Consider the following 10,973-nt stretch of genomic DNA (forward strand, 5'->3'; position numbering starts at 1 on the left):
ATTCTCTGTTGTATTCAAAAAAATTCTGGTAGTAAGTCAATTTATTCTTTGCTGTATTCTATGTTGTCTTCTCTTTTGTTTATCAGTAGTTTGTTTAATGATGCTATCGTAAGTAGCTTTGATTTCTGATAGTAAATCAATTTATCAGTTCCAAACATATAAAAAAATTCTGTCCTGTTTGGGCTACTGTCATAAATATTTATTAGTTGCAAAAATAAGCCAAGTCAATTCCAATCAGTAGTTTGTACCAAAAAAATTCTGTCCTGTTTGGGCTACTGTCATAAATATTTCTCAGCCTCAATTTATTTATTTATTTATTTTTTTGAGTTTCCTTTTGCTAATCAGTGCTCTAAAAGTTGGGTAAAAGAAAATAAAGTTATTGGGTAGCTTTCTGATAATGAAAAAAATTGGATCTTAATTGACTTGGGATTTGTCGATTCGTTCAATTTTTAGGTACTTTTCTTAATTGACTTGAGTTATTTTTAGTTATTTGGATTGCTCTAAAACACACAAGTTGGTAAGTTTCTTAGCTAAGGGAATCATTCCCTCTCATGTGTTTGTGTTTCTAATTGGGTTAAAAATCACTTTTCAGCTTTTAATCCACTTCCTTTCTCACCAAAAAAAAAAAAATTAAAATTAAAAAGTCAAAAAATAACTTTTAACCATCTTTCCAAAACACCCCTAAGGGTTTGGAATTGCAATTGGATTGGACTCAACTTTTTATTCAAGAAGGTTCGTGAGGTAAAAAGCCTCAAAAATAAATTTGAAACAAATAGTTGTGTGATGTTGCAGGGAAGAGGTCGTAGGGCAATGAGAGTCCACTTGATGAATTTAGATTCACCTTTGGAACTACAATTTGACACTATGTTATGTTATGTGTTCAACATGTGAGTGTGTCTTTGACCAGGAATCTGATGGTTTTGATGGCATCCATTGAATTTGAGCAACCAAGCAACAACTAAAGTTAATACTGGGAATCAAAAAAAAATTTCTTTAATCTAAATTTTGTTTTTTTTGTTGTGGCAGTGGGTTGGTGAGCAAACGAAATGGATCAAAAAGGATTCAGTGCGTTTAATTTCAGTTTTCTGAATTCAATTTTTTAAAAATTTTGTATTTGTTTTTTGTTTTTAGTGTTATTTTAATTAAATTATTATTCATTCCATTCTAAGGATTTAGGTATAGTTTTGCAATAATTGAAGTTTAAGATAATTGATTTTACCACTATATAATTTCTGCTACTACAATGCTCACCAAATGCTTGATAACTTATTTGATCGAAAAACTATTTTCATATGTTAGCCAAATGCTTGATAAATTGTGTCTCTATTTTATTCTTATGATGTGTTTATTAATTCACAGGGAATGGAAGGTGAGGGGAGATTAATCGAATGATCAAACTTTTGATTGAGGAAAAAGTCCCCCTTTGCTAAACTTTTGATTGGGGTGAGGAAAAAGTTCCCCTTTGCTTGATTATATTGAGTTTATGAATTTATCTATTTTTTGGATGATGTTCTCTTTCCTGATTATTTTTATTATTTTTGGGAAAGACCAAAAAAATTAGTAATTTTTTGTTTTTTGTTTGCATTACTTCTAAATAGTTTGAATGCTCTCAATTGGATCTCAGTTGTGAGTTTATGAAATCTTTCTTTTGAGATTGTAGTTTGAAGATTTTTGAAATGAACGCTTCTTGCATTGTGGTGCCAAAGATATCCATGAAAGTTATCAAAGAAAGAGCATTTTTCTTGGTCACTAAATTTCTCTTTTTCCCTCTATATGGATGTGTCTTTGTTAAACATTTTTTTTGATATACAGTAGTTTCCCGAGTGAATCCCACATGTATCTGGGTGCATAAAATATTTGATACATAGATTAAAAAACAGAGAGTATGTGTGGGTGTGGGTTGAGGGAGAGTAGAGATAGAGGGAGGCAAAAAGTGCAGATATATGAATAAAATGGTGCGAGACAAATTGCTTCTTGAAAAGTTATCTACCTTAGTGTTGAATGCTTAATGTTAGAAATTAAATATATTTGTTGAATCATTAGTGCTTGATGATGAAGGGAGGCATTTATTAACATAAGTGCATGATAATGTGTTTAGGAACTAAAATCTAATAATGTGTTTAGAACTTTCAATTAGTGCTTGATGATTTTTGTTTTTGCGACTATTATAAATAGTTCTTGATGTTTTGAGATTGGTGTAATCCATAGACATATATGCTTGATTGAAGGGTTAGTTGATTGCCCAAAGAGAGGTGGTTTTGTTGATTAGGGTTTAGATTCTATTTTTTTTACCTTTTATTTTTCTCTTTATTTGTAATTGGTTTATTAACTCAGCTTTAGCAAGAGAGAAGTGTAATATGAAGAGTTTGAGACTTAAGCTTCGGAAAGTGGAATGAGTGTTGTAACTAACTAATACTGCAACATCACTAAGACCTGAATGTAATATGTTCACGAGTTTGCTAATCATACATTTTATTTAACTAATTGATACATTTTTCTTGTTACATTTTGGGCTTTGATACACTTTAACATTACCTATCAATAGTTGACATAAGAGATGGTTTATTAATATTGCAATCATTGAGATTAGGGTTGGCGTGGATCGGTTGCGGCCATGGAACCTCTAATCCGCCATCCGTCTGCCAAATTGGTGGATTAGAGAAAATCAATCCGTATCCGTCCGCCAATCCGGCTTGAGCGGATTGACGGATTGACAGATGGATGCGAATCGGTTTGACAGTTTAAAATTTTATAATTTTTCAACATAATTCAATATATGCACTTTCTCAAAAAAAAAAAAAAAAAAAAAAAAAAAAAAAAAAAAAAAAAACACAAATACAAGCACAAACACAAACACAAACATGTGTGTGTACTTCCTTCCTCAACCACCACCTGTGTGCAATGGGCAAAGATATACAACAAACAACAAAAAAACAATAAACGGTAGCTTATTTAGAGTGCTATTATTAGCACCTACCAAAATTCTTTGGACCCCCCATTTCTTTGGACCCCAACCTTAAACCTTAAATTTTAATAATATTTTTTTGGACACCCCACTTATTACCAAATCTACCCATATTCATAATAATTTCACAATGAAATGCACACCCACCTAATTTTTCATCCCTCTCCTTCCCTGACTCACTCAATCCTCAGAGTTTGGAGCTTTGGTCCAGTATAGAATTCTTGGACCCCAACCCTCCATCACTCTCGTCGCCGTCTCCGCCGTCAACGGAGCATTCCGACAACTCTCATCTTCTCTGAACGCTCTCCGTATCGCCGAATCAGTAACCTCTCTCATCCTCTCACCATCATCTTCTTTGTTGCTTTTTGTATCTTCGTCATCGCTGAGATCGATCAAAGATACTCCAATTTCTACGGGATTTGCATAACCGTCTGCAAGATGAGAAAAAACAGAATCATTGTCTGAATCGCCATCAGAATTCTGAATGTAGCCCAAAACAATTTGTTCACCACTGTGTAGTCGAAAGAATGTATTTTGTTCAGAACTGTTTTGTCGAACAATAATGATCATGTCAGCACCGTATGTCCAAACAAAATTTGTTCATCACTGTGTAACTTGAATCCATTCCAATTCACAACTTAAAATAACATAAATTAAATCCATTCAAAATACATAACTTAAATCCATTCCAATTCACTCTTTTCCATTCTAAGTTAGTTTAACAAAGAAAATCATATAACTGACTATCTGCATTAATGTTCGGAACTTATATATTGAACGAAAGGATTATGTTCAGTACTGTATTACCGAACATAATTCTAACAGTCAACAAACCAGTACTGAATAGCTCGAATGAAACAAGAACGACCGAAAACGACCGAGAATGGTAATACAAGACAAATAAACTTATCAATGGAACGCCGGTCTCACTAGAATTGTTGTCCTCGTCCTCCATTGCTCTACACAGTGAAATAAGTGATGAAGTATACGTTATACTTGAAGCAAAACTTTCAAGTTCAATAACATTGATGATAGTGATGAAGATGATACATTCAGGATCTAAAATGATTATGAAAAATAATAGATTTAGGGTTTATGTTAGTTGGTTATGAAAAGTAATAGGTTTAGGGTTTACAAACATGGAATATGTATAGTTGGAGTTGGAGGTGGGGATGGGGGTAGGGGTGGGTGTCCAATATTATAGAGTATTAGTTCTTATTGATAAGTGGGTGTTCCATTTAATAATGTCTTTTAATGTAATTTTACTTTAGGGTATAATTGTAATAAAAAAAATTATAAAATGGGGGGTCCAAAGAATTTTGACAGGTGCTAATAGCAGCACTCTTTATTTATGTACTTGACTAGGCAAAATGCCTAGTAGTGTTGGAGTTGCTATCACCCAGCGACCATATCTGTGACAATCTGTTGAGCTACATAGAATGTTCAGCTCTCTCTCTCTCTCTCTCTCTCTCTCTCTATATATATATATATATATATATTCGCGGTTTGGCGGTTTGGTTGCGGCTAAAAAACTTCAAATCCACAATCCGTCCAAAACTAAACGGATTAGAAAAAATCAATCCGCAACCGTCCGCTCGTCATCACACATCCATCCAAAATGCGGCAAATCGGTTCGATTCGGTCAGTTTGGGCAGATCACAATATCCGCTGCTCATCTCTAACTAAGATTATATTCTTTTTGAATTTCAGTCAAAATTCAAATGAGACCAACCTCCTTAATTAGAACAAGAAAGATTGATAGCATAGGTAAGAATAACAATGATGCTATAGGAAAGGAATAATTTTTCTCCAAAATTATTTTATGAATAAATTATTCATGTACTACATAAAATATTAGATAGGAGAAGATTAATCCCAACATTATTTTCACCGTGCCTAAACTACCCTAGTTTATTAATAAGTTAAAAGAATTTTTTTTTTTTTTTGGTGGGTGAATGTTAAGTTAAGAGATTTCATTTCACTCCCGCACTCTATTATTTATTTATTTATTTATACTTTTTAGTAAAAAATTAAAAAATCATTCTAAACATATTTTTTTCATCTCATATTTTAATTAAAAAAATCCATTCCCAAATGATTCCTAAATTATTCTTACCTCTTCTAAAGTTTAAAAAAAAATAATTAGTCTTATAATTTTGATATAATTATATTTGTTTTTTTAAATAAGACCAAAGCAACAAAAAAAATATTTAATGTAGATATTTGATATACGCAGAAATAAATACTAAATAAGATCTGCATATTAACATAATTTCATTATACCAAGGGGAAATACTATTACTCACCCGGGTGTTATGCACTTATAACTACAGAAGAAAATAGCACAATTTTATATTTTTAGAGTCATAATTAAAAAAAAAATAAAAAAAGGTCATAATCAAACACACAAAAAAAAATCATAACTAAAATTTCAAAATAATGTTATAATTAAAGAAAAAAATTGATCATAATTAAAGAAAAAAATAACATAACTAAGAGTGCATATGATATGTGATGTGTATAATAGAGTTTTCTTATACCAAGTCTTCCCACCTCTTTCATCGGTGGCAATTTTGGAAGGGTCAATTCATATATTGCCGTCCATGCTCATGATTCATTGCCGCATCTCTATTGTCACTACTTTCTTAATTTTGTATTGCGTTTTCGACATCTGGTCCGCTCCAAAATTATCAACAACTTTTTTCTTCGTCATGCTCAAATCATTAGTAATTCGGTTGTCTAGTTCTAAATACTTCACATTTGTAAGAATTAAGGCGGCGGTTTCGTGTTGCTTTTCGAGTTCCTCGATGTCATTGTCTCCACCCAATGTTGTCGCTTGTTTCTAGATTTTCCTCCATTCTTTTTCTTTTTCTTTTTCCTTCCCTCAATGAGTTTCAGATTTGTAAATTTCTTCAAGATATTTTCTTTTGGGTTGTGTAAAATTTTCTGGTTCTATATTTAACAAGAATATATCATGACTTGAATTATTTATATGCATTTGTGCAAGTTAGATGTTCAAACTTAAATCATACTAGAATTTATAATTTGGGAGTGTAACCTGAAAATGAGAAATAAAAAATAAAGGGAAAGAATGAGAAATTGGCATCGGATTCTTTTAGGCCATGTTTGTTAAGCCTCTTAAATGGTGGGATTAAAAAAGGGGTGTGGACTAAGGGCCCTATCGAATTGCTAATCCCACCTTTGCGAGATTAGTATTTCCAGGACAGTTAAGATTCACAATCCAATCATATGGAATTGAATGATTAAATACTATTTTGCCTTTATTTCATAAAAATAACAAAATTACTCTTATATAATGAGATCTTTTACATAATGTCATAGACTTAATCCTAACCAATTAATATCACCACTAGTTACATAAATAAAAACAATTTATCTTATATGTCTAACCGAATATCACTATTCTAACTCTTTCAATCTTGGACATTAAACTTTTATGCATTTCCTTCTTGGTCCTAGTTCCTGCAAAGATCATGTATATTCAACAATAAAATGCAAGAAAATTGTCACGTAAAGAAACCATAATTACCAAATTCAATATGATTTTGAGTAATTGTACATTGTCTACAAAGTCTATTTATTTTCCAAATTAAAATTTTTTTTTTCCGGTTTAATTAAATTTTCTAGAATATATTGAACTTCTCTTTACCTATAATTCCTATCATTTTCATTGTAACTTTCTAAGTGACCACAAAATTGCAATAGTAATAATATGGATTTAATTATCCTGCACACAGATTCCAATATTTTGGCAAATATGATGCTGTTATCTACAAGCATCAAATGAAAAGATTCAAAAGCGAACTCTTTTAATGTTTAAAAGCTACATGAGCTGCAGCAGGACTTTTGATGTTCAAGTTCCAAGCAAGGGCCTCAGCAAATAAATATAATTTGACAAACTAGAAACTTTCCTTTATCTAATTCCTTTAAACATTAAATTTTTCCATAGGAATCCCATAAATTAAATTGCAAGAACTGGATTGAGAAACATTTCACGACTATCCAATCCAAATTATCACAAATAAAAATATCCAAGGTCCAATCTAAAATTTATCACTCAAGATGTTAGAGGCTTTTTCCATTAAATAGTGAGCAAGTCAGCATTATAACATTTTCCCATTCCCGCCTTTCCCGGCTTCCTAGTTTTAAGCTTGAGCTTCCATCATAGCCACAACCCTAAGACACAAGAGACTACACATAAGAAACGAAATAATACCTAAGTTAAAAGAAACTATTACTCACAACGGAGCTACTGATGTCAATTTTCACAAACTGATCTTTTTCTCCTAAAACATAATTCATGCACAGCCACTCAGTCATTGCAATGGGTTAGCATTTAAAAGATGTTGCCTTGATTCAACATAATGTGTTGGCGTTCAAAAGTATACGTATGTCTATTCCACATACATAACATGAACAAAACGCAACAGCAAATGTAAGCTATAAATTAATCAAGAACAAGTAAGAGTCATATCTCGCCTTTTGTTCCCATTAAAAATGTACGTTGCCTGTTCTTTGTTGCTGTTCTTTTTTGTTTGGTTTCCTTAACAAATTCATGTCTCCCTGAGAGTCCGTTCGACCCCCTAACTAAGACCAGGCTCTCAACATAAGTATCCACATAAAACAAGTAGCCAATACCATGGATCCCATGATTCTTCTTTTCTTTTGTTTCAGGGTCATAAGACACCAAATTTCCACTACTTACCAACAAAACTTCATTGTTCTTCCTAAACCCAATAACCGGCCCCAAACTTTCTTGATAATCGATGATAGCAAATAGTTTAGTCCACGACTCAACTAAACCATACTTTTCCATCACCCACATGTCATATCCTTTGTTAGCACTAAACCGAACATGATGCACCACACAAAGTGATTCTCCAAACACATTGATCTCTAAGTTTGTCCCGCACTAGGCAGCCAAGCTACTTGGTCAAAAAATCTCCCAGAACAGCTCATCACACATATTGAAAGACACAATCAAACCGCAGTGAAACCTGCCATTTGTTTTCCGATCTATGCAATCCAATGTACAGCCCCATTGATATAAACCTGTGGTGATTGCTCGAGAATAATGCTTTGAACACCACAATCACTAATGCTTTGCCAACATCCCCTGCTGAGCGAGTAAAGCTCAACCTCAGGTGGAACAGTGTGATGACCATCATCATCTTCGACATAGGTAACCCTAACCACTTTACATTCATGATTGGTCAAATCAAACCCAAACCCAATTGAATGCATAAAAGGGCCATGGGTTTGAAAAACAACATTGGGTCTTGGGAGGTTAAAAGATTTTCTAATTGATGGGTTCCATAAAATGATGGTGCATACATAGCACACGTGATCATTAGACAAGCAAACCACACCATTGCAACTACCCACAATCCTGAAATACCAATTTACGCTATGAAATGGAAAATCAAGCTCAGCAAAGTCATCGAGTGTGGGATTGTCATGGTGTATTGAGAAATGTTCTTTCCTAGGACGCTCAGAGCAATGTCTAAGCAATAGTAATGGTGGGTCTTCTTGTTTGTTTCGATTGAGGTGTGCAGAAATGAAACTAGGGCTGGTGATACGAGAGTACCATGATTTGCAGACGCTTCTGCATCGAAGGAGGGTTTTGATGGATAGTGTTGTGAGGATATTACGAATCCACACTTCTTCAGGTAGATAGTCTGACATTTCTTCTTCTTCTTCTTCTTCACCTTTCGTTTGCACACATAGATAATGAGAGAAGCCTCGGCCTTATTTTATTAGGGCTCGATTGGCACCAAAATGTTTATCAGGCAATGATAAGGAACATCAAATTTTCTATTAAATAAATAAGTAAATGTCTAGCATGGATCAAACTTATATATGAGATACTTGTTGAGACTGTGAGACACCAGAAATCAATCACACACAATAACACAAGAATATTTACGTGGTTCGGCAATTGCCTACGTCCACAGAGAGCTATCCACTATAGAATTTTCCCGGAGGGAGTTTACACACTCACACCTCACTTACACATTATAGCACTCTCACTTCTCACAATCTCTCAGATTACACACACTGCAATCTCTTATCAAACCCCTCCTCCTCACCTCAATTTATATACAATTGAGGGAGGCTCTCATTGATTGCCACCAACCCCTTCCATTAGTGAGTGGGTGGAAGAGTGGGAGAGCCACTTTCCCCATTATCTGAAAGTGGACTACGTGGGAGTTCCATTTTGGGCAGTGGAGCTAACAATTCTCCCCCTCCACGCCCATATGGATAACTGACTTCTCAGTTGAAGTCCATCCCGACAATGTCTCTGCAGATTTCGAGTTTGTTTCTCGAGACCACCTTTGTTAGTATGTCAGTTGGATTATTATCTGTATGGATCTTGATCAGTTCTAATAACTGCTTTTCCATCACTTCGCGTATCCAATGATACCGAATATCAATGTGCTTTGTGCGAGAATGGTACATCAAATTCTTACTCAGGTCTATGGCACTCTGGCTATCACAATGTACTGTGAACTTTTCTTGCTTTAATCCCAACTCTTGGAGAAACCGCTGCAACCACAACATCTCTTTCCTAGCTTCCGCTGCGGCAATATATTCTGCCTCGGTTGTGGATAAAGCAACACACTTATGCAACTTGGACTGCCAAGACACCGATCCCCCTGCGAAAGTGAACAGAAATCCCGATGTAGATTTTCTACCATCAAGATCTCCCGCCATATCGGAATCCGTATAGCCTTCCAAGACTGGTTTAGCATCTCTAAAGCACACACATTTTTCTCGTACCCTTGAGGTACCTCAGAATCCACTTGACTGCTTCCCAATGCTCTTTTCTTGGATTGGAAAGGAATCTGCTTACTACTCTAATAGCATGAGCAATATCTGGTCGGGTGGACACCATTGCATACATTAAACTCCCTACGGCGGATGAGTAAGGAATAGCCTCCATCTCTTCTCTTTTTTTAGTAGAGGAGGGACAAGAACTCTTGCTCAGCTTGAAATGATTAGCCAGTGGAGTATTGAGTGGCTTGGAATCTTTCATGTTGAACTTTGCAATCACCCGTTCAACGTACTTCTCCTGTGACAGCCATAATTTCTTGGCTTTCCTGTCACGCACAATTTGCATGCCCAACATTTGCTGTGCAGGGCCTAGGTCCTTCATGTCAAAGGATTGTGATAACTCCTTCTTCAGTGATCTGATTGCTGTGGCATCCTGTCCAACAATCAGCATATCATCAACATAGAGCAGGAGTATGATGAAGTTTTCATCGGGAAATTTCTTGACATAGACACACTGGTCTGCAGCAATTCTCTTGTACTCATAACCCATCATAAATGAGTCAAACTTCTCGTACCACTGTCTAGGCGCTTGTTTGAGGCCATAAAGACTCTTCTTCAATCTGTAGACTAAGTTTTCTTTCCCTTTTACTTCAAAACCTTCTGGCTGCTCCATGTAAATTTCTTTCTTCAGATCACCATGGAGAAATGTCGCCTTCACATCCATCTATTCAAGTTCCAAATTCAAACTGGCCGCTAGTCCTAAAACTACTCGAATGGATGTCATTTTCACAACTGGCGAGAAGATTTCATCAAAATCAATACCTTTCTTCTGCCCGAAACCTTTGACAACCAATCGAGCTTTATACTTGACTAGCTTTCCGCTGCCATCTTTCTTCAACTTGAACACCCATTTGTTCTGCAATGGTTTTCGATCCTGGGGAAGTTTTACCAAATCATAAGTATGATTCTTTTGCAATGACTGCATCTCTTCTTGCATAGCTTGATGCCAGCTACTCTTCTCCTTATGATTCTAAGCTTCTTGAAAACTTCCTGGCTCCCCTCTCATTAGTAAGCAAAATAAAATCAGAAGCAGGGTATTTTGACAACTGCTTAGACTCTTTTGTTGATCTTCGCAACTGTGGACCAACAGTCTCTAGCGGAGGGGGTTGTGGCTCCCCCTGCTCCACACCCTCTTTTTCTGGATGTTCTTCTT

General features: G+C 35.0%; 1 protein-coding gene across 1 annotated transcript; it reads right to left on the reverse strand.

The window, feature by feature from the left end:
- Nucleotides 1–8,002: 8,002 nt before the first annotated feature.
- On the reverse strand, nt 8,003–8,671 carry LOC145798089 (F-box protein CPR1-like). The gene has a single exon (XM_082885558.1). It carries the CDS (start codon nt 8,669–8,671, stop codon nt 8,003–8,005), a length of 669 nt encoding a protein of 222 aa, XP_082741684.1.
- Nucleotides 8,672–10,973: the final 2,302 nt, after the last annotated feature.

The sequence above is a fragment of the Camellia sinensis genome, chromosome 8 (assembly GCF_055761805.1).
Source record: "Camellia sinensis isolate YWXY chromosome 8, ASM5576180v1, whole genome shotgun sequence".
Lineage (NCBI taxonomy): Eukaryota > Viridiplantae > Streptophyta > Magnoliopsida > Ericales > Theaceae > Camellia > Camellia sinensis.